A 23,179-nucleotide genomic window follows, 5' to 3' on the forward strand; every position below is an offset into this window, starting at 1 on the left:
GAACCTCATTTCCATTTAAATGATAAGATTCACGTATGTTATTCATGTCTTCAACAAAGCGGTTCACATCCTCTTTAAGAGGTGTGATCCCTTCTAGCGCCTTTTTTATATCCTCCAGGGTCCACGTTCTATATACTAGAATCGTGGGCGCTGCTCCATCTTCTCCTGCATTCGGATTTGCTACTTGAATCATAGGATAAAGGCCAGTTGTGTGTGGCTGATTATTTGGCTCTTCTGAAGGGCAACAAGGAGGAGGGCGATTAGGCTCAGTGGGAGCTGTAGCTCCCTGCACTAAAGCTTCCCCCCAATTCTTAGACCATTTAAAGTTTACTTTTTGTGATCTAGTGATAGGTCCCTCACTACCTTTCTCTTCATATTGTGGTGGTGAAGGCAAGTCGGGGTATAGTTTTGTATTTTGTACTATTTGTTTCTCCCCTTCTGTTTTGTTATTTTGATATCTGTTAACTTCAGCTACTTCCCCTCCCCCTCCTGCTGCGTGCTGCTCCGCTGCCTGCCTTTTCACACCTCTAGGCCCCGTCTCATCATCCTCCCGTCTATAAAACAGCAGGTTTTTTGATCTCTTTTCCCCCGCTTCTCTGTTTTGTGCTAATTCTAACCAAAATTTTACATCCTCATAGCCTTCTTTACGCATTTTCTTTTGGTTTGAATTTGCTTTTTGTTTTATTTTATCTTGCAGTACTGTTAGTTTTTGTGAGTTTAGACGGCCGTCAAAGTTATAGTTTGTTATCCATTTATCTAAATGTTTTATTTTATGCGGATCCCGATCTTCAACATATTTCCAGTCATTTGATTTTAAACTGGCTGTCGGCTTAGTTTTACTGATACTCTTCCCCATTTTTTTTTTTTTTTTTTTATAAAAAATCTGCGTTTTTATAAAATTTGGTCCAGTTTTTCGACTCCTAGGGAATCCTAATAACTGGAGATCTTTCCAGTAGGCCAGCAATTAAAAATACCTGTAGTGGTAACCCCCGCTTCAACTCTTTCGAGTGGGAGGTTCTTACCTCTGCATCCAAGACAGGTTTGCTGGTTACAACCCTACTGCTTTATATGAGATAAAACACCAAGTGGTATTTATATCTCCAAGCACACACACAAGCACACGTTTTGTTGCGGAATTTAAGCGCCTGCTTCACCGGACTCCGCCATCCGTTCCAATTACAATTTTAGTGCCTGATTGAAAGAATTTTATTGTTGATTAAATTTTTATTATTTTAATTTGACATTTCCTAATCCACGAAATTTTACAGCAGGTTTATACTAGGCTCCGTGCGCCTTTTCCACGAAATTTTTACGTAAGGACTTCGGACGCCCTTCACGGATTCAGTGTCCTATTTTTACCTGTTAGAGTCTAGAATTTACAGGGTTTTCTAATTCGCGCAATGACCCTCAGTCATTCGCCACACTTTTAAACAAGAATCCACTCACCCCCGTTGTCTTTCGCTGGAGCACCGTCAACCGTCAGATCCCAGCAGGCAGGTCGAGAGCCAGCCCTTGAACAGGACCTCATAAGCTTCCACTAGGAAACTTGCCGTGCGCACGGTCTTGCACTGGAGTCGACCAGACCCGCCGGAATCCCTCCGGTGTATTGGCGACCGGCAATCGAAGGACCAAAATAATGTCAGGTCTAAATACCTATTAGAGACAATTTAAACAAACACAAGAAAGACAAAGAGAGTTAGATTCTTGTATACTCGCGAGGAGAGCAGACAGAGAGATGTTTCCAGTTACAAATCTCCAAACTACTCTGGAAACACATCTCCCGCTCCCTCTATTTTATTGCTTTTTTAGGGGACCCTCTTACACTGGGCGCTTGCAGCTTCTAAAAGGGAGGGACAAAACAATTTATCACATGGCTGCAGCGCTAATGACCTTTACTATTTAGACATATGTTATCTACAATCTAAATCCTTCTTGCTTCAGTCGGGTACCAGACACAGGCCGACGTTGAGTAAAACAAGTTGTATATCACACAGGAAAGCAGAGTTTATTGCTGGGCAATAAACTCTGTTGTCTCCGCTATCTCCCAGGCTTTGCTGATGGCATCTTCAAGGAAGTCACAGGAAGGAATCATAATTATTCAACACACAGAGACATTACTTAGAATAGAGGAAAAAGAGAAAAAGCATATATTTAAACTTTATCTAAATGTTACTACAAGGCTACATGATACAACGAATATTTGATAATTACTAAAAATACAATTTATCCAACAGAATCATACTATATGTTTGGATTCAAGGTTCAGGAGCTGTAGTCTCAAGTCCACACATCCACACCTGTCATGGCAAACACAAATGGACTCAGTGGAATAAAATGTTACATTGACTATAAAATGAGCAAACCAGTTATATTTGACAGGTTATTCTGAGCAAGAAAATCTATGAAAGATTAAGCCGAAAACTGTGAAAATATTTGAGTGATTCTGGTTATAAAAAAAAGAGAGGGGGGGGAGACAGAATTTTAAGAGTGAATCTCTAAATGGATTTTTTTTTCTGGGACTCACAGGGATCATGGCAGGCTCAAATCGCTCTGGTGATCTGCGCGATGCCCAGAAGTCCATCCCGATTGGTACCATTGCAGCCATCACTACCACCTCCACTGTGTGTATCCTTAATTGGTCAAACATTGGCAGAAAGGAAAGAAAGATCAACATGTGCCAGAGGATTATGAATATATAAACAAATATTCTTAACCAAGTAGTGTTTCTTAACTTTTCCTCCCTAGATATGTCTTGTGTAATCCTGTTTGGTGCTTGCATAGAAGGAGTCGTACTGAGAGACAAGTAATTTTGCATGGTTTATTTACTTTTCACTTTTTTTTAATCATTTGCATCAGATGGTTTTAAATTCCCCTTGCACGCATTGATAGAGAAGAGATAGAGAGCTGAGATTTTGCCTCCTCTCTTCAGGTTTGGTGAAGGGGTTAACGGTAACCTGGTGATTGGCACCCTGGCATGGCCTTCTCCCTGGGTCATCGTGTTTGGCTCTTTCTTCTCCACCTGTGGTGCAGGACTTCAGAGTCTGACTGGAGCTCCACGTCTACTGCAAGCCATCTCAAGAGACGGCATCATCCCATTTCTCAGAGTTAGTCCAGGAATTCCTACTAAAGCCCGATTTATTTACCTTCCCTTGTCATGCAGAAACAAACACATGAGGATTTAAAGTTTGATGTATGTTTTTTTTTTTTTTTGTGGTTATTGCTTTTAGGTTTTTGGACATGGTAAAGCTAACGGGGAGCCAACCTGGGCACTGTTACTAACAGCTAGCATCTGTGAGATTGGCATTATCATTGCCTCCCTGGATTCAGTTGCTCCCATCCTGTCTATGTAAGAATACCAGGATGAATTCACTGTTAGGCAAAATAATTGCATTTACTTATTTTCATCTTTTTGTTATTTCTAACATTTTGTTTTTGTTTTTAGGTTTTTCTTGATGTGCTATATGTTTGTCAATCTTGCCTGTGCCCTGCAGACCCTGCTGAGGACACCAAACTGGAGGCCACGATTTAAATTCTACCACTGGTAAGCCTTTAAGCCCATATATATCATATCAACATTTTTAAGAATTTTTCTTTTCAGTTGTGTTCAGGCTTGCAACTCACACTAGCTCTGTTCATTTCCATATGATATGTGGAACATGTGTGAATGTAAAAGAAGACAAAGCAGTCAAGATTGCACCTTAAAGTTCCAAATAAAAGACAAGGATACATTGGACAGTGCATTTAAAATTAGGGACTGCATCTTTTGAAGGTTGATTACATCACAGCAGTGCAACAAAGGCTGTCCAAATTCGACAGCTCCTTTAAATGTGTTCTCCTTTTCCCTGGATATGAAGGACTGATGTATCCTTCATTACCCACTGTATCCCAAAATTCATTCATCAATGGGAGATTTTTGTTGCTGTAACAATGGCAGGTGAAGTTAGGGAGGAGTACAGTTTTAAATAGAAGTACATTAAAATTTGCTGGTACAAACATTAAAAGCTTAATGCAGTTTTGTTGTTAGACTTTTGCCATGTGCATAGACATTTTTTATATATTTTTTGTAAAAAAAAAAATTATTAAATAATTTCATTCATTAAAAATCACACATTCTGTGCTTGAACTATTTGTCACAGATATGGCATAATTTGGGTTGTATCCTTTTTTCTCATTTTAGTTTTATTCTTTATCTTAATTTCAGGATTTTATTGGTTACGTAATCATGAGGGGAAAAAACAACAGCCTCGCCCTTTTAGAGTGCATGACTTGAAAGACTATTTTTAAGTCCAAATATTGTGTTGTAAACATATCTGTTTTTGAAAAAAAGTAAGGCAAACTGTTTTATTTATGTTTCATTAAAAATATTTAGGTTTTAGGTTTTAGGTGGCTCTAAAATATGACATTTGGCCTTTAAAAGCAATGGAGAGGACCAAATGTTCTGTAAATAGTCACATACGTTTGACATCCTGTCACCAACAGGGCTTTGTCTTTCCTGGGTATGAGTCTGTGTCTGTCGCTCATGTTCATCTGCTCCTGGTATTATGCCATAGTCGCCATGGGTATTGCCACCTGCATCTACAAATATATTGAGTTCTGTGGGTGAGTAATCATTACAGCAGCATGTAATTCATCATTGATGGATAAGGTTTTTAAAATTACAAGGTTTTCTTTGTTTAGGGTATATTACTTATCATCGTAGTTGCAATAAATCTGTTGTCAATTGTTGTTATGTTTTAAAACAGAGCTGAGAAGGAGTGGGGAGATGGCATTCGAGGAATTTCGCTCAGTGCTGCACGATTTGCTCTGATGAGGCTGGAGGAGGGGCCGCCACACACCAAAAACTGGAGGTCTGTTTAGTCATATGATTTGTATTTGAACATATGGAAAAAATGTGCTAACTTCAAACCAGTTTGCTTTTTCCTTTTGATTATTTTTCCACTAATTTGTTGTGGTGTTGTGGTTCTCTGCTTGCTACAAGGCCTCAGATCCTGGTGCTGGTGAGCATGGATGCTGAGCAGAATGTGGAGCAGCCCCGCCTGCTCTCTCTGACCAATCAGCTTAAAGCAGGCAAAGGCCTGACCATTGTAGGTACTGCTGTTCAAGGAACTTTCCTTGACAGCTATAGTGAAGCCCAGAGGGCAGATCAGGTATCTTGCTTCCCTTTGAAAGATACACAGCTTTTCTACCCACATTTTCAGTTCCAAAGTGGAATTTCCAGTTGTGCATCTTTGTCTGCAGTCTTTGCGTAAGCTGATGGAGACAGAGAGGGTGAAAGGTTTTTCTCAGGTGGTCTTCTCCTCCAACATGAGAGATGGGACATCACACCTGATCCAGGTTGGAGGACTTGGGGGTTTGAAGCACAATACTGTGATGGTGAGCTGGCCTCAGAACTGGAAGCAGCCCGAGTGCTACCAGCAGTTCAGGAACTTCATTGGTAAAGAAACTGTTTACAGCCTCGTCTTCATGTCCTTTTATTATGGCTATATTTGGAAAATAAATAAATAAATTCAAATTTAATCAATTACTATACAATATTAGAACATGAAGTTTAATTTTGACCCAAGATATTATTATTTTATTAGTTGGTAAAAGATTGTACAAATCTTTTGTTGTCTCTTTCCTCTTTCTGTTTACAGAGACCGTTAGAGAGACAACCATAGCTAGTTTGGCCTTGCTGGTTCCTAAGAATATCTCCAGTTATCCGTCCAATGGAGAGCGCTTCACTGAAGGCCACATAGATGTGTGGTGGATCGTCCATGACGGAGGCATGCTGATGCTTCTGCCCTTCCTGCTCCGCCAACATAAGGTGAGAATCAGCACTTTGTGCTCTTTTTATTTCAGACATTTACTGTGTAGTGAGAAATAATCCATCTAGGTTAGTGATGAGAATTTAAAACAGTATGAAACATCAAGGATTTCAGTGCATGTTCAAGTTAATGTTTGTTGCCTCAGGTGTGGAGGAAGTGCAAAATGCGCATTTTCACTGTGGCACAAATGGATGACAACAGCATCCAGATGAAGAAAGACCTCATCACTTTCCTCTATCACCTGCGCATTGATGCTGCTGTGGAAGTAGTGGAGATGGTGAGAGATTTGTCTCAGACTTACATCCCCCATTATTTCCAGGAAGACTTTTTTTTTTCTAGGAAAGCTTGCTCATTGTTTCTAAATAAAACCTGTTCCTTGGATTATCAGAATGCTTATTAACATAAACATCTGCTTTCCTCTCAAAGCTTGACAGTGACATCTCAGCTTACACCTACGAGAAGACACTAGTAATGGAGCAAAGATCTCAGATCCTCAAACAGATGCATCTGACAAAGAATGAGATGGAGAGAGAGGTAAATTAGAAAACACTTCCACCAGAAGAAATTAACATAGGAAACTTTTCACGGGTTTTGTTATCCAGCAACATTTATCTAATCATCACAATTTTCTTAGTTTTAATTTTTAAATTTCTATTGATTTGCTTTGCACCACTTTATATTGGTTTAACACATAAAATCCCAACAAAATACATTGATGTTTTTGGCTATTAAGAGCCAAACTGAAATAATGTCAAGGGGTATGAATACTTTCACAGCCATTTTCTACCAATTTGGAACAAACTACAGGAACTAAAGGGGCGCTTCGTGTTTCATTTTTGTAGATTCAAAGTATTACTGATTTCTCCCGTGGATCCATCCGTCGTAAAAACCCGCCAACCTTGCAGCCCCAACACAGCACAGAGGAGGGAACCAGCCTGGCAGAAAAACCAGAAGATAAGGTAAACATTTAAAACATCCCCTGTCTCTCTCTCTCTCTCTCTCTCTCTCTCTCTCTCTCTCTCTCTCTCTCTCTCTCTCTCTGTTGTTCAGCTTCTGTGACCTCTGTTCTTTCTTGAAATGGGGTTGCTTGATCCCAGAAGCAGGAAGTAGCTTGGTGAATAATCACTTTCACTTTTACTGACAGGTGTCTCTTTTCATCCTTTCACCCTGTCATCACACGTGTTTGTCTCTCAGTCTGAGGCTGTCTCCAACCCAAAACAGGTCCGCCTCATCCAAAGTAAGAATGCAGCCACCAGCCCAACAAGTCCCACTTCACCTGCTGCCACGCTTGCAGGAGGCACTGTCACCTGGAGAGGCAGCAAGGGCCCAGATAAAGGGATGACGGACTCAGCAGCGACACCAGGGGCAGGCAAAGACCCCCTTAATATGAAACCGTAAGTCACCTAGTACCTAACTTCAACTCATGAGCCTGTCTGAGGTTTATATGAAAGACCCAAAATAACAAATGGGCCAGGTAGATCAAAAACATTCCAGGAAGTTAGACTTCACAGAAAAGAGTTTTTTTTAATATATATATATATATATATATACATATATATATATATATATATATATATATATATATATATATATAAAACTCATCTGGGGAAAATGTCTAGATGTAAACTTTCAGTTATAATCTGGATCACTTAGGGAATAAAAGCAGAAATTAGTTATTTGTCTGTTTTTATGAAATTGTAACTTCAAATTAAACTGAACCTAAATTACTGTGTTCACATATGATTTTTATTTTTTTTTACATTGTTTCCATGAGATACACGTTTTTTGCGTCAACTTACACTTTGTCTTTTCCCTTGTTGAAGGAATACAAATTTTCACAAAATGAATTTGTGAAATCTTGAAACATATTAGTAGTTTGTGTGTGTACTTTTTACATAAAGCCTACCTTTGAACATTTTAATCTCTCCAAGTAAAATACCTTTGGGTCATGTGTTAAAATATAATTTATATATATATATATCATATATAAAAAGAAATCTATTGAACTTATAAATGCAGCTACATGTTAGCAGCTCTTTGAAAAAATATTGCTATTTTTTTTAACTCACGCTTCAGGGAATGGGAGAGCTTGTGAGTATTCACATTTTCTAATCAATTGTATTTCCTTTCTGATTGGAGCATCTAAAAAGCTGTTTTTCTTTTTTCCAGTTGTGAGTTGAATTTCTCTGGTTTCAGGAACCAGACAGATGTGAGGCGCATGCACACAGCAATGAGACTCAATGAGGTCATCACAAAGAAGTCCAAGGAGGCAAAATTAGTCCTGCTCAACATGCCAGGACCACCAAAGAACCGAGTGGGCGATGAAAACTGTATCCTTCTGTAACCGGTGTATACCATTAGTGTTCTTTACTGATTACTTGGTCTTATACAGTCGGTTAACCTTTATGAGTTCTGCGTTGTGTTCAGATGAAGAAGGGAGTCAGACCACAGGAGTTGCTGGTTGTTCTTTAATGCAGGTTGCTGGCAGATAGAAATAAATAGAAATAAAAATGCCCTTTAACATGCAGCTCTTCCATTCACAGGAGTCAGAATTCCCCTAGCAGACAAACACATGGAGAAACCCTGTGACTAACTAACAACAATATCTGCTCTAACATTTAAGAAAAATGTTTTTAACTTGTTAAAAAGAATACTCCTCTGTATGGATTTAAGCAAATTAACATTCACAGCTGCATGTACTTACAAATATTTGATATATTTCATAAAACGTGAGCGTAACCTAAAGCAAAGAAAAGTTCCTACCTCTTCTCAGGCAGCCTAGCACCAACTGAAGGTAGTACAGTACTGATGTCATAAGACACTCTCTTAAAGTGACAGTACAGGTACTAGTGCTTATCAAAATAAGTAACATAATAAAATTCTTAAAATATGACAAAGAAATAGGATTCTTCAGGATTTGGTGAAATTTCAAACATTATAATAATAAAAAAATAAAGCACATTTTCTAAAGTTGTTACACTTCATATTATTCTGTGTGCTCAAAATAAGCATTAGAAAAAAACAGCATAGACTTCATATTATTTAATGTGATAATCCTTCACTTGGAGTGTCTCTCAGATATGGAGTTCCTTGAGGTTCTCACTGAAGGTCTCAACAGGGTTCTCCTAGTGCGAGGAGGCGGGCGAGAAGTCATCACCATCTACTCCTGAGAGGCTTAAATTAGCATCTAAAAGAACTTGTGAGTTCTTCTGCTTCTCTGTGATTCTAGGAAAATCCTCTCTTAAACCCATCACCTGTCCCCTCACCTGGCAACCAGACTGCAGAGCTTCCGGGAACGTCGACCCATGACCTAACTCCATCTATTACCTCCAACCCATCTGAGCTCACTTCACCTGATAACGTTTTGGAAGAACTTTCTGATTTATTCTGGATTTTTCCTGCTCATCTATAAGAAAAAAAATTCCTTTATGTCTTTGATCTGTCATTTGACATCTGTGCTATTTGAGAGTTTTTTCAACCTAAATCATCTTGGTTTTTGTCCGAGATTGTATGAATGACAACACCCACGTAGTAATTTAAATTACTAAATTAATGGAGGCGACTATTCTGTGTTCATTTAGATAAAACTAGTGTGTAAAAGCAACTAAGGGTGGGTTCTTTTTTACTTCAATACAAAGAAATGACATTCATTCAAATTGCTTTTGTTCAATTTCATTTTTAGAAAATTTGATAGAGCTTTAGATCTAAGAACAAATATTTTATAGAAATCATGGCCATAAATCTGGTCATTTTTGCATTCTTTTGAATTGTTAACCACCTAGTAAATTGTAGAATTCATATTCAAGTATATATTTTATAAAATATTTTTAAATAATTGAAGAATTATCGGTGGAAAAAGTAAAAATTCTAGGTGGTATCTCTTTTTGAAGAGCAATATCACATTACTGCAGATGACATTACAAAATAGAAAACAATGTGCTTCATCACGATGTATTTTCTTTCTGCTGTGTCAGAGCCATTTTTTATCTAAAATGTCCACATGCTAGCTTATTTTTAAAGATGAATTTTTTATATCAATGCTCTTATTCAGATGTTGTTTTTCTTTTTTCGAAAGGCAGGATTGTGCATGTCAGCTGAATCTGTTGCAGTTAATTTCGTAAATTGACCAAGCTTTGCAGCACTAAATAGAGAGAAAGTCTCGTTCCCTCACAAAAAGCTCTGTCAGTTTTTATTGGTCAACTTTGTGGTCTGATTATACCTTGCCCTCATTCTGCTGGCACGCTGTGTAACTGCTAAAAGTTAGAGGAACAACTTTGTATTAGATCCAAATTTTAAAACTATTTTAAAAAATACCCTTTTAATTGATAGGGACAGTAAAGTATGTGGTTTAGAAATAGGTTTACAGATGCAATTTAGTCCTAAATGAGATTACAATGGAGAAATGTTCTGGCACTTTTTTATTAGCTTATTTCACAAGTTGCGGTACTGAGAATTTCTGACATGTTGAATTGAATCATGCAGAAACATCTGTTTAAAGGTAACCCTGTTGACTAAAGGTCACTCACTAACTCACAGCTGCACAAAACCTGCAAAATACAAATACGCACAAATACAAACACAAATGTATTGAAAGTGAATTTCAGAGGGTGTCTGCTACAATTTTGAGAAGACTTTGTTCATCAGAAACTACATTCATTAGGGTGTATATGTTTTAATGGTTTATTTAATTCTCCAGCTTATTTTATGTTTTTATGTTTAGTTTACATTACATTAGCTTTTACAGAAAGGCTAAACCACAAAGCTTTGTCTATATTTGGCATAAAACTTCATCAGATAACTGTGGAGGACAGATAGGCCTAAAATATCCACATGTCATAATATATTTTATTCATTTAGGTAAATGAAGAAGGAAAAAATTGGATCCTTAGATGTAATATTTAGTCTGACACTCCCTGTGTAGCAACAACCTCAAATCAAAGTGTTTTAATTTTAGTTTATTCTGTATAAAATAACTTTGATTTTTAAGCTTTTGATTTGACTAAGTTGAGGACTTTCACTTGGCTTATCTAAAACTTTAGTATTTCTTTTTTCTTTTTTTTTTTGTTAATTGTTTTTCACATTTTGGTTAAATAGCTTTTGCATTCATGGATCTGATGTTATTGCTGGGGGATTGCTTTAACCATAGTTTTATTAACATTTACAGTGTTGTATAGTTCTGATGCAGCTAAACAGGCCCAGATCATTATATTACCAACATGTTTTCCAAATATGCTGCTCCTTTCCTGTTAGATTGTGTTATTTAGTGTTTTTGTTTATTTTTTACATTTGCAACTTAAATAAATATCTTAATGTTTTATTTGTCTATAGATTGTTTTTCTAACAATGTTGCCATTAGATTAAACTGTGAACAAGCAGTCAAATTCCCTTTGGAGAACTTCATCTGTATAACTTACACCACTGGAGGTCAGTGTTTATGAACATTTCTGACTCCTAATAAGAAAACTGTTCAATTGCTTAGATATTACGGAGAGCTTATTGGTCGTGTGTGTTTGCAAAGTTTTATTTTAGCTGAACAGTCAAAGGAAGAATATCATTGGTATTAAAGTTTCATTTATTTGTAAATGACAGCCAGCTCATCATCTTATGATCCACCATGAATGCTTCTGTGCTTGGGGGGAAAGTGAGGCAATGACCCAAATATGGCAGTAATCCACTAAAGAATGTTTAAGAATTAAGAAGAAGAAAGTCCTCAGCCTAGTTCAAACCCAGATCTTTTTATTATGAACATGTTGTGACCTGAAAAAAAATTGTACATCAAGCATACCCCTCAAACATCTTAAAAGATGAAAGTGAGGAGACCGATATCAGAGGCTCAGGCAGAGGACAGAGACTGGTAGACAGCTAAAAGAATCTCACTGATGGCGGCAACATCAGTTAGGTGGGTAGGGTGTCCTAACTTTTTCTTCAGAATATACATTTTTGCTTATCTCTCTTGTTCCTAGACTAAAACAAGTTTAATAATTGTTAAGTGCAGTTAGTTATTTTCTTTTCCAGACAAAGAAATAGATTAGTAATCAACATGTGGGAATTTCTTGATAAGAGACTGTAAATTAATGGGGCATATCAAGTTATTTACATTACTGTATGTTTTTGGTCAGCAGTTTCACCGCTTGGTGTCACATAACTCATAAATCAGAGTGTGTTTCCAGCATCCAGAACATGTATAGATTATCTTTATGGAGTTGGACGGACCTTTGTGATTAAAGTTTAATGACGAAAGCCCACTTCCCTCTCTATCTACTATTACCCCATCCTTTCGTATAGGACTCACTTTGTGTTTTAATTTTCTCTCATTTGTATGATAGCATACAGTTTGCAAATCTTACCTCATCCTTAATACAATAATATATTGCTTTATTTAATAATGTTTGTACAGAGAAGTGTTTGCTTTATTTTACTGATAAAGGTGGTTGCAGCAACACCCCCTGTGCATGTACTGGATGTTATTTTACAAGTCATACATACTGGTTCCTAGTTTGCACTGTTTTAAACTCTTTCTTGCAGACTGTGCATGCTGGGTTTGTTTTACACTAAATGGTATATTAAAGACACAAAACATAATGATACATTTAGCATTGTTGACCGGTTTAAGTTAGGAATGTGTTTAAAACTATTACATATTTTTATGTCTGCACAAAGTGTAATAACTTTTAAATTAATAAAAGTTGGAAATATGAGGACTCTTTTCTTTTGAGAGCTTATTTTACATTTTTCAGTAATAAGGAAGCTGCGTCTGCTGAAGGCATCCAACACAGTGTCTGAAGTTAATTGTGCCCGTTGCATGAACTTGTGGTTCAAGCTACCTTTGACCTTGTGTAGGGGATATGAACCATACAGGACAAAGATAAGAGACCAACCTGATCCACTTTGCTTTGTTCATTATTCTTGGTCATATGCAGGCATTAGCTCTAGGAGAAAGGTAACAATTGTGCTGTGAATCCAAATCAAGGAGCCGGAATCTTCATTGTCCAGTAAAAAGAAATATTTTATTTAAAAGTGAACTTTGAGGTTTCAAAGGTAGAGTTGAGAAGCTACAATACAAAAATAAAATGCAATTTCAAAAGGGAATGTGAAACATTTTCAATCAAATCCAATATTGATGACTTGTTGTCAACATTATCAATCTTTTGGATTGAGCCACCTTGCTCTAACTACAATGTGACAAAAACCTGAACAAGTTTAAGATGTGTGAATACTTTTGCAGGGCAGTGTGCATTTAAAACTGAAAAATCTGTTTATACTTAGCCTTGACTTTTTGGTCAAGGCTAAGTATGATTTTTTTTATCATTGAGGCACATACTTGGCCTTGACTTCTTGGTCAAGGCTAAGTATGAACTGTTACACGCAGAGTCATTCTTTCTCTTAATATTTGTGGCACTCCAGTGTTTTTTTAGGAAGAAATATAAGAAGCAGGAGCCTGCAAACTGCAAACTCAGCTTCCCCTCCCCCTCCCCATTTCAGTGATAAGCTTCCTTGAATAGTTCCCACAGTTTTACACAGAAATAGGCAATGATTATTAAGTCTATTACTGGGGACAGAGAGTGCAAGTGTTGTGGCTGCTGCTGTAACACAGCTGTTGTTAGGAGTTCCAGGATAATAAATTTTTTTATCATTGGGGCACATTTTTCATGAGCAGATTACAATTCAGCCAGATACAGGTTTGCTTATTGTGTTCCTCTTCACCACATTTACTTTGAAACAGGAATTCAAAGATAAATGTAATAAAATACTAAAAAAAGAGCTGAGTAAAAACTGCTGACCTTTCAGAACTGTTTATTACAACAGACAAAGTCCGCACCGCTCCATTTTTCATGCAGAGAAAACAGTACAGTAATTGTCTGACTGAGAGCAGGGTTGACCAATGTTTTTTTTACCTATCTTGTGTAAACAGAGACAGTCCAAGCAGCAAAAACGAATACTGTTATTAGCACCAGACAGCTGTCAGGATGAAGAAGCGGTCGACTAACCTTCGAGTAAGATTACCCGTTTTCCTGTTTGTATCCCAGGTGATTTTTGTTGCAATCTACTTTGGCTTTGTGACCTACGACGAGCATGCTGATGCCCGTTTTCAGACCAATCAGACAAATCCAATGCACAATGACATGTACAAGGATTACCCATTCTTCACAGATATACAGGTCATGATTTTTCTCGGCTTTGGATGTTTGCTGGCATTTTTCCGACTCTACGGCTTCGGTGGGATGGTTTTTAACTTTCTGACTGCCACCTTTGCCATCCAATGGGCCATCCTGGTGCAGGGCTACTTCCAGTTCTATCATAATGGGAAGATCCACTTTGGAGTTATGAACCTCATAAATGCAGAATTTGCTTGTGCGGTGGTCCTCATCTCTTTCGGAGCGGTGCTGGGGAAGACCAGCCCGCTGCAGCTGCTGGTCATGACTCTGTTGGAGGTGCCTGTGTTTGCGGTCACAGAGTGGATCGTTCTGAAGTATCTGAAGATTAATGATGCAGGAGGGTCTATTCTCATCCATCTCTTTGCCTGTTATTTTGGACTGGGTGTGACGTTTGTGCTGTACAGGTCAGGTTTAACGGAGGGTCATGTTAAGGAGAACAGCAGCTACCACTCGGACATCCTGTCTGTGATGGGCACCTTGTTCCTCTGGGTGTTCTGGCCCTCATTCAACTCAGCACTGACCCTTAAAGGGGATGACCAGCACAGAGCCATCCTGCACACCTTTATTGGCCTCAGCGCCTCCACACTGACTGCATTTGCTCTGTCTGCAATGCTGAACAAAAAAGGAAAGCTCACCATGGCAGATATTCAGAATGTGACCCTGGCTGGGGGAGTAACAGTTGGGGCATCTGTGGATATGATGATATCACCTGCAGCTGCGTATGTGCTGGGTATGATGGGCTGCACTGCCTGCATGCTGGGCTACAAGTACCTGAGCCCATTCTTAGCACAACGCTGCAGGATCCAGGATCAGTGTGGGATACACAATCTGCACGGACTAACAGGACTTATATCATGCGCAGCAGGGATATGTGCTATTCTGATGGCTGATGAGGAAGTTTACGGCCCAAGTCTGTATGAGATCTTTACTCACAGAGCACCAGTGGAGGGGGACCCGAAACTGCAAGAACTGCAGATGCTGATTCCAGGTTTAAAACCGGGATTGGGAAGGACTGCAAGGGAGCAGGCTCTCTTCCAGGTTGCAGCTCTATTCTCCACGATAGGACTGTCGGCACTGGGGGGCATTCTGACAGGTTATGTGTTGAAGCTGCCTTACCTTGCAGCTCCTTCGGATGATCTCTGCTTTGATGATGTGGTGTTTTTTGAAGTTCCCCCAGATTATGATGCACCACTTAAACTCAGCTACAAAATGACTGCAGAGGAGTCTCCAGATGTGCAGCACCAAAGAGTTGTCATCCAATTAATGGACAATAACATGGAAAATAAATGTGCCTGACTTGGTCTTTTGAACTGACTGAAGGCGTGTGTATCTCACTATTAAATACATGTTTATATTCATTACACTCTAGAATTCTTGTAGGCATTTATATTTTTGCAATACCTTTCAGTAACTTTGTTGATATAATTCATGCTCCACAAAAACAGAGCTGTCAGCTGCTACCTGCAAAAAGTAATTGTATTATCAAACACTAAAATTAATAAAGTACTGAATACTACATTGTTATGCAATTGCTTAGTTAATTTAACATTTAATCCTGTATTTTAGAGAAAGCAAAACCACGTCTTCATCTCTGAACCTTAGCCAGCTCAATCCCTTGCTGCTTTAGACACAGATTTATGCAAATACAATTGCTTAACATTCTTGGATCAAAATTATTTTGAACTGAGATGTTGTTTTAGGTTAGTGGAGAGAAGTCTGATCTTATCCCTATGTATTTCATCCACATTTCCTTTAGGGATGACAAAAGAATATATCCTTTTATGTGCTGCTAATAAGCAGCCACTCTTCCATTAAACATATTTGTCTGAGAAAGGTGTTCATTGTCAAGAAAACAATCCGTTCTGTGTTTACAACAATAAGCAGTTCTGCTGCTGCAAATGCTACATCATTGAATAGATGGCAACAAATAACTGAAACAAACCCAATGTGCTTTAGTTGAAACACAAATTACAATTAGAATATGTTTTTATTTACAATAAATGTTTAGAATCACAAATTTTAAAGAAATACGTTTCAATATGAGGTTACCGTTTAGATTACATTTTAAATCAGGTGTTTAAAAAAAGTTGTTTGTTTCAAGACTACAGTTTTGAATGTTAGACACTTAATTACCCTCACACCTCTTACTGTTCAACATTTAACTCCTCAAGTATACTTAATGTTGACCTCCTTCTCACCCTAAAAAAATAACTAATGTGTAACTCTTGCATTGGATGAGCTGCTATCAATGTTATTTTAGGTTTGGATGGAAATGAGTGTTTAAAAAAGTAAAATCCAATTACAAAGTAATGTGTGAGACTTTAAACAAAATGAAAAATGATCTGCATTTAGATGTATTGCAGTGAAATAAACATAGAGGCACTGTATATTTGTTTTCCATTGTTTCAGACTAATTCCAAAGATACCCCAATACATTCTGCCAAAATTTGTAATAATTTTTAAGTTATATAATCTTCATTCTAAAAGAATTACAAAATATGAGTAAAAATAGAATGTTGTTATTTTTAAAAAATGTACAGATTTAACTATTACTAATAGTAGAAGTTAAAAACCAAGGGAACCAATATAAATTTGGCCATCCCTTTGTTGTAGGCTAGTGCAGACTAAATAAGTCTAAATAATACATAAGTGTTTTTGTTAAATGTATTTGGATTCTATCTCCGCAAGCTAATTTTAAACCTTTGAAAAATGGTCTACTGTACATTGCCTTGCAAACATATACCACTTGACACTTCATATTTGTCATTCTTTGTCATTCAATAAATGCAAACGTCCGCATTTTATCAGAATTTTACATTACAAACAATTTTCCGAAATAAAATCACCTAGTGTTTATTTTTTTCCTATCAATGGGGGCAGATAGATTTTCTTGAGCTGCAGTTCTACATATCATTTCAAAAAGTCTGAACGAACTTACAGTGAAAAAGATAAATTATCCAAATCTTCAGTCTGATTTTCACAAAATACGCAGCCATTAATAAGTCCTTAAACTTTCAACTTGATATATTAGCACACAAAAAAATCTCTGATAATCTGAACGTTTAATGCCTTCTAGATAGGACATAAATACTGTATACACTCAATGTATACCTCGAACCAGCAGGTGGCAGTAACGTTGTAATTTTTCACCACTTGAGCAACAATCGAAGAAGAAGAAGACGAAGGAGACGGAAGGAGATCGTAAAGCCACGACCTGCCTCGAGTAGCTTCTAATAGCAGAAAAGGAAAAAGAAAAGGTTACATAACTTCAAAACGTCTTATTTCACTGCTGCTGTCTGTGTTTAAGAAGGGGATAACCGTCGACGCCAATCTCGTCAGCAGCATATTAGCCGTGGTATTCAGACTTTGGCCCAGCATATCCTCCATTTCAGACGGTAACGTCATTGTTTGCCACTTTCAGCTCGCTGCCGCGGAAACGCTTCGAGTCAGAGTGGCCATTTTGGCACCCTGAACTAAACGCTTGTTTTATCCACCCAGGCGCATTCTGCGGCCCTGTAACTGTAACCGTTTCTAGGTAGTTGAGTATTTTATTTATTATGCTAACTGGTTTATCTGTTTATCGAGAGTCTCGTTTGTCTGTTTGTTAAAGCTTAGTTTTTGAAAAGAAATTGGTTAAAATTAAAGTGACGGTAAAGTGTCTTCAAGCTACAGCTAGTTAGCAATAGCTTGAAGCGACGTACACCCGTGCGTGGCTTGAGAATTGTGTTAAAACGTTTTAGCAGACCGTAGTTATATGCGTAGCTTCACAATTGGCGCCATTATCCGAATAATAACCTGAACATGTGTTTACATGAAAAACTAAATGGTTTTTTTTGATACTATAGGAGCACCCATCATGTCTAACCCGTCTACCTCCCTCCTGGAATCTTCTCGTGTGTGTGTTTGGGTGTTTTTATTTGATCAGAAGTGGGTTTTTATTTTATTTTATTTTTTTTATTTGCAGGATCGAAATGGCGGATGATTTTGACGTCGAGGCCATGCTGGAAGCGCCTTACAGAAAGGTGAGTTGAGAGTTGAAGAAATGGGGCCTGTAAACTGTTATAGTCCTTGTTTTGCTTAGATCTTAAAGTGTTGTTGTTATGAAGAAGTTCACTTGAATGTTGTGTCTGGTGATTGAGTTATTTAAAAACGCAATACAGAAATATAAATAAATCCACATCTATCTCTCTTTATAGACTTCCCTAATGATATCTCACCTCTACTCCCATGAATTCATCTTTGATTCCACTGTGAACTGTGAAAAAAAAGGAAGGTAGTTATTGCGCATATACTGATGTACTGTGGTTCACTTTAGGACTAAAAGAGATTCAACCTAGAACCATCCAGTCCCAATTCGGTTCCAACAAGGTGAATGCCAATGGTTGATGAGCCCATCTTTATCTGTCCAGCAAAGGAGGCAGTATTCAGATTTACAATTGGCTTGTTGACTCCTATCCCCCTTTGTAATGTGCATTTAATTGTGAATATTCATAACATTTCACTGTGTGGAGAACATTACTTGTATGAACTTCCTTAAATATTTGATTACTTAATTGCACTAGGATGTCCCTGAGCCACAAAGACTTTTGATGCACTTATTCCCCTAACAAAGTATTTAATTATGCCAGTTACGCTGGTTAGTTTAGATGAATATTTTTCTCGTAAATATGAATACTGCCTCTTTCAGCATCTTGATTTAATTGCATGCTACACAAGACATATTACCATGACATTTTAGTGAAATGACTGTAAAATACAACTTATTTAGTGTAATTGTTGTTTAAGAAAACCTTGTATTTTCAGTTGTTATTTTTCTTAAGCCAAACAATTGTAAATATTCATGCAATCTTCAGATAATTTTAGTGTTAAAAGGTGGCTTTTTTTGATCATTTTTATTTATTTTTTGGGCGTCAGTATTACTAAGAAGTGTGAATCCCTGTTTGCTTCAGGGCAAGATGTGTGACAGAGGTGGCATCGAGCTCTTACAGTCCAAGAACGAAAATGGGTGAAGATCACTGGACTGACACCAACCACACAGGATCTCTTTTAGTGGCCATGGGCCATGCGTGGTCACGTGTTTAGGCACAAATAGTGGCATTGGTACGACCTGCTAGGGGAGGGGGGGATGGTGGAGAGGACCTGACAGTTATCAAAGCTTCCTGAACTCTGCTAATATGTTGGACATCCCTTTAACTTTTTCATTGTAGCATTAAGTACTGACCAGCCTTATATTGGGGGGGGGAAGGAAGGTATTGGGGTGGTGGAAGAACTGTCCAGATTTGTTAGAAAGTATGAATTATTATTAATTGAATATATTTTTGCATTTTCTCTTCTCACCCCCAACCCCCTTTACCTTGACGACTTGAAATGTTTCATCTACGTCCTCATGATGTTCTTCTATAAACCTTGCTTAGGATGAGAACAAGTCCTATCATGCAAATGGACACGATGAACACGGCAAGAAGTAAGTTTTGGTCATTACTCTTTCACAGAATTTTCCAAAAAAGGTGTTGTGATTCACACCATATTAATAAATTGAAATTGTCTTGATCAAAATCTTTATAGATTTAGATCAAGTTAAGTTTCGCACTTTACAAAAATGTTGCTTGTGGTAATTTTCCTTCTTGGTTTTGATGTGCCTCAGGAAGAGAAGGAGTCGGAGTAGGAGCCGCAGTCCAGGCTCAAAGAAGAAGAAAAGCCGTAGCAGGAGCAGAGACAGGAAGAAGAGCAAGAAAAGAAGCAGGAGCAAAGATAAAAAGCGCAGCCGCAGCAGGGAGCGCCATCGCAGTGGCTCCAAAAGCAGGGATCGGGCTGGGCGCTACAAAGCACGCAAGAGCCCCATGTATGTAGCTCCTTAACTGTTAATGTGGCACATTCACTCAGCCAGAGCATACATGTTCTGGGAACTCTATATGTTGTTTGATAAGGATGGTTAGAGAGGCAGCTATTCAAGTGTAACATTCAAAACAAAAGCTGACTTTTTTTTCCTGTTCATTATTTTAGTCGAAAACGTTCCAGAAGTCGAAGTCCCTTCAAAAAAGAAAAGAGTCCCGTTAGGTAAGTTCACCAAACAGTTCAGCTTGTTTTCATGCTTGGGTATGAAAGTCAAAAGCTTTTCCTGTTCTCCTGTTTCACATCAGAAACTTTTGTTTTAAGCAGATATTTTATGAGCATGTTGTGGCTGCTGTTTGTTGGACTTTCAACAGAATTGTATTTGACCATTTTTCTTCCTGTCATCAAGGCAACCAATCGACAATCTGACACCAGAGGAAAGGGATGCCCGCACGGTTTTCTGCATGCAGCTTGCTGCTAGAATCAGAGCTCGTGACCTGGAGGATTTCTTCTCAGCTGTTGGAAAGGTCGGCTCCATTAGATACATTTTCTGACTGATCAGCTTTGATTTGGAAATTATCTTATGTCTTTTTTTTTCTTCTCACTTAACTGCAGGTCAGAGATGTGAGAATCATCTCTGATAGAAACTCTCGGAGGTCAAAGGGTATTGCATACATAGAGTTTGTGGAGTCGTCTTCTGTACCACTGGCAATTGGACTAACTGGTCAGAGGCTTTTAGGTGTGCCCATCATTGTCCAGGCTTCTCAGGTCAGTTCAGCTCAATCCACCAAACATGTAGATGCTTTAGAGACATTAGTCTGATATGAAATGATGGTAAAAGCTTTGCTAGAAGTTGAACAAATTAATTTTACGTGATGTAACATTATTAAGGAAGCAGTATTTATTGTACAATTTCTTCTCAGTTTAATTAAATCTTGTTAACTTGTTTCCAGGCGGAGAAAAATAGAGCTGCTGCTGCAGCCAATAACCTACAGAAGGGCAGCGCAGGTCCAATGAGACTTTATGTGGGTTCACTACATTTTAACATCACTGAAGAAATGCTGCGAGGAATTTTTGAACCTTTTGGAAAGGTTAGAAAGATAATTTATGTTTCACAGTGCATGTTCATTTCACGTGCTCTGATATTAATCATCTTTTCCTGTTGGTTTTTCGTAGATTGAAGGGATCCAACTCATGATGGACAGCGAGACTGGGAGATCCAAAGGATATGGTTTCATATCGGTAACTGAAGCTCTGCTGTTAGAACCAATGCTCGCTGCCAGCTTCAGTCTTTAGACTCTTTTTTTTTTCTGAAGTTTGCAGATGCAGAGTGTGCAAAGAAGGCGTTGGAGCAATTGAACGGGTTTGAGCTGGCAGGACGTCCCATGAAGGTGGGACACGTCACAGAACGTTCAGATTCTTCCACGGCTAGTTCTTTCCTGGACAACGATGAGCTGGAGAGGACTGGCATCGACCTTGGCACAACAGGCCGTCTGCAGCTCATGGCTCGGCTGGCGGAAGGTTTGTTACAAATGCAGATGTGTTTTTCAGTCCTGGTTATAAATTAATTTCAATATGAAAGTTGAAAAATGTTCCTCTTCCTCCACAGGAACTGGCTTGAAAATCCCCCCTGCTGCTCAGCAGGCTCTGCAGATGACTGGATCCATACCTTTTGGGGGCATACCTCCTCCATCAGGTGAATAGCAAAATAGTAACCCCGCCCTCTCTTAAGCCTACTTCACCACAAAAATGTCAGTAACAGATCTGTATTCTTCTCATAGTTCCTACTCCTGCACCAAGCCAAGCCTTGAACCTCCCATCACAGCCACTGGCCACACACTGTCTGCAGCTGTCCAACCTGTTTAACCCGCAGGCGTAAGAACCGTTTCTAATTGCTTCACAGATCTTCTCACATTTCTTTTAAGTGTTTGGCTGCTGTTACGTCCTTTTTTATTTGTATGTAGAAAGTTACTTTGTGAAATATTTTTGGTAGCAAAAGGAATAAAAAACATGACTATCACCATGTATATCATCTGGCATGATATACTTATCTATTTTTTTTTCCCATTAGAGAAAACGATCCCAACTGGGCCTCTGAAATCCAAGATGATGTGATTGATGAATGCAACAAGCACGGGGGAGTCGTACACATCTACGTTGATAAGAACTCTCCTCAGGTAAATTTGTAATCATCCAGCAATGTTCTATAGTTTACAACAGTCTTTCATATTTTAATCAATTGTCTCTTTTGTGCACAGGGTAATGTGTATGTGAAGTGTCCCTCAATACCTGCAGCAATGGCAACAGTAAATGCACTTCATGGACGCTGGTTTGCAGGTATGTTAAGTAGCTGCTGCAGCAGTAAATGGAGACTTGTAAGCTATGAATGACGTTTTTTTTATTTTTTTTTTCCCTTTCAGGTAAAATGATAACAGCTGCTTATGTTCCTTTACCAACCTACCACAACCTCTTCCCAGATTCAGTAACGGCAAAGCAGCTTCTAATGCCTTCACGTCGATAGTCTGAGACGTGTTTCAGAAAATCTGTGTAAATACATTTGTTTGCATTTCATAAAAATCTCAATTGAAGCAAAGATGCATTGGAATTTAGTTGGCTGTGTACTGATGAAGTGGCCTGACATTTATCAAGGTTTTTTTTTCTTTTTTTGAAGTTGCTTTTCAGATTTGTGGTCTGTGTTGTATACTACCACTGAAAAGTAATCTGCAGATATCTATTGGTCTGTACATTTTTAAATATCGTCTTATCTGCTCGTTAAACTCCGCCGTTTTAAATTCATTACCTTGAAATTACAGAATACTGTTGGGTTAATTGACCTAAAATGCTGAAAGTATATTGATGTCAATGGTAATCCTTTGTAACTTTATACAGCCATAATTTCTTTTGTATGAAGGCTTCCAATAAATCTGGCAAACCTCAGTTCATTCTTTTGTTCCCATTTGAGTTTGTCAGGCCAGGTTCAATTTGTGATTAAAGTCTTAATAGCAGCATTGGAGCCTGTGGTTTTCATTTTACAGAGGACACCAGGAACTCTATTGTATGCATGGTGATAAGTGAATTAGCAAAAATTTTAACTTTACCTGTAGATAAAATGTTCACAAATGTATTGCTGATATACTAATTGTATGTGGGTGTAAAATAGACTTCAAAGTACACCAATATTGTAAATCACAGCACATAATTATCAAGTTTTTTGACCATATTTTTAGGCAGTTTCTAAACCCAAGCTGGATAAACTTTGCATACTTAATGGATTTAAACATAACAGGTGATGTGGCCTAACAACATCAACACTGTAACAAGCTGTGCAGAATTATTAGGCAACTTAACATGGCCAAAAACAGTTAACACTGAAAACTGCCTAGC

The 23,179-nt window shown here is 38.1% G+C and overlaps 2 protein-coding genes across 5 annotated transcripts in view; both read left to right on the forward strand.

Annotated features, from left to right (window-relative positions):
- Positions 1-15,481, forward strand: part of LOC102237626 (solute carrier family 12 member 5-like) — a 45,207-nt gene extending 29,726 nt beyond the window's left edge. Inside the window, exons 10-26 of one of the 2 annotated variants that reach the window (XM_023331863.1) lie at positions 2,527-2,625; positions 2,746-2,803; positions 2,930-3,104; positions 3,228-3,346; positions 3,443-3,541; positions 4,480-4,599; positions 4,743-4,847; positions 4,979-5,147; positions 5,239-5,434; positions 5,637-5,806; positions 5,953-6,084; positions 6,234-6,341; positions 6,650-6,766; positions 7,002-7,201; positions 7,884-7,898; positions 8,004-8,137; positions 8,886-12,457. In XM_023331863.1, the coding sequence (XP_023187631.1) occupies positions 2,527-2,625; positions 2,746-2,803; positions 2,930-3,104; positions 3,228-3,346; positions 3,443-3,541; positions 4,480-4,599; positions 4,743-4,847; positions 4,979-5,147; positions 5,239-5,434; positions 5,637-5,806; positions 5,953-6,084; positions 6,234-6,341; positions 6,650-6,766; positions 7,002-7,201; positions 7,884-7,898; positions 8,004-8,137; positions 8,886-8,977 (2,108 nt within the window). In that variant the 3' untranslated portion in view covers positions 8,978-12,457. Of the gene's footprint in view, positions 1-2,526; positions 2,626-2,745; positions 2,804-2,929; positions 3,105-3,227; positions 3,347-3,442; positions 3,542-4,479; positions 4,600-4,742; positions 4,848-4,978; positions 5,148-5,238; positions 5,435-5,636; positions 5,807-5,952; positions 6,085-6,233; positions 6,342-6,649; positions 6,767-7,001; positions 7,202-7,883; positions 7,899-7,976; positions 8,138-8,885; positions 12,458-13,900 lie in introns of those variants that run through there. The other variant, XM_023331868.1, reaches the window with a different exon arrangement.
- A 1,636-nt stretch (positions 15,482-17,117) lies between these two features.
- LOC102229869 (RNA-binding protein 39-like) lies at positions 17,118-22,803 on the forward strand. Of its 3 annotated transcripts, none has more exons than XM_014471261.2 (15): positions 17,118-17,220; positions 17,928-17,985; positions 19,378-19,427; positions 19,608-19,805; positions 19,967-20,020; positions 20,205-20,322; positions 20,411-20,563; positions 20,749-20,886; positions 20,972-21,037; positions 21,112-21,316; positions 21,405-21,491; positions 21,577-21,670; positions 21,867-21,972; positions 22,054-22,132; positions 22,216-22,803. In XM_014471261.2, exons 2-15 carry the CDS (start codon positions 17,935-17,937, stop codon positions 22,314-22,316), a joined length of 1,500 nt encoding a protein of 499 aa, XP_014326747.1. In that variant the 5' UTR covers positions 17,118-17,220; positions 17,928-17,934; the 3' UTR covers positions 22,317-22,803. The 3 variants fall into 3 exon arrangements, with proteins under 3 accessions (XP_014326747.1, XP_005805707.1, XP_023187653.1); XM_005805650.2 differs by having other exon boundaries at positions 17,123-17,358; XM_023331885.1 differs by lacking the exon at positions 17,118-17,220 and adding an exon at positions 17,378-17,498.
- The last annotated feature ends 376 nt before the right edge of the window (positions 22,804-23,179 follow it).

The sequence above is a fragment of the Xiphophorus maculatus genome, chromosome 1 (assembly GCF_002775205.1).
Source record: "Xiphophorus maculatus strain JP 163 A chromosome 1, X_maculatus-5.0-male, whole genome shotgun sequence".
NCBI lineage: Eukaryota > Metazoa > Chordata > Actinopteri > Cyprinodontiformes > Poeciliidae > Xiphophorus > Xiphophorus maculatus.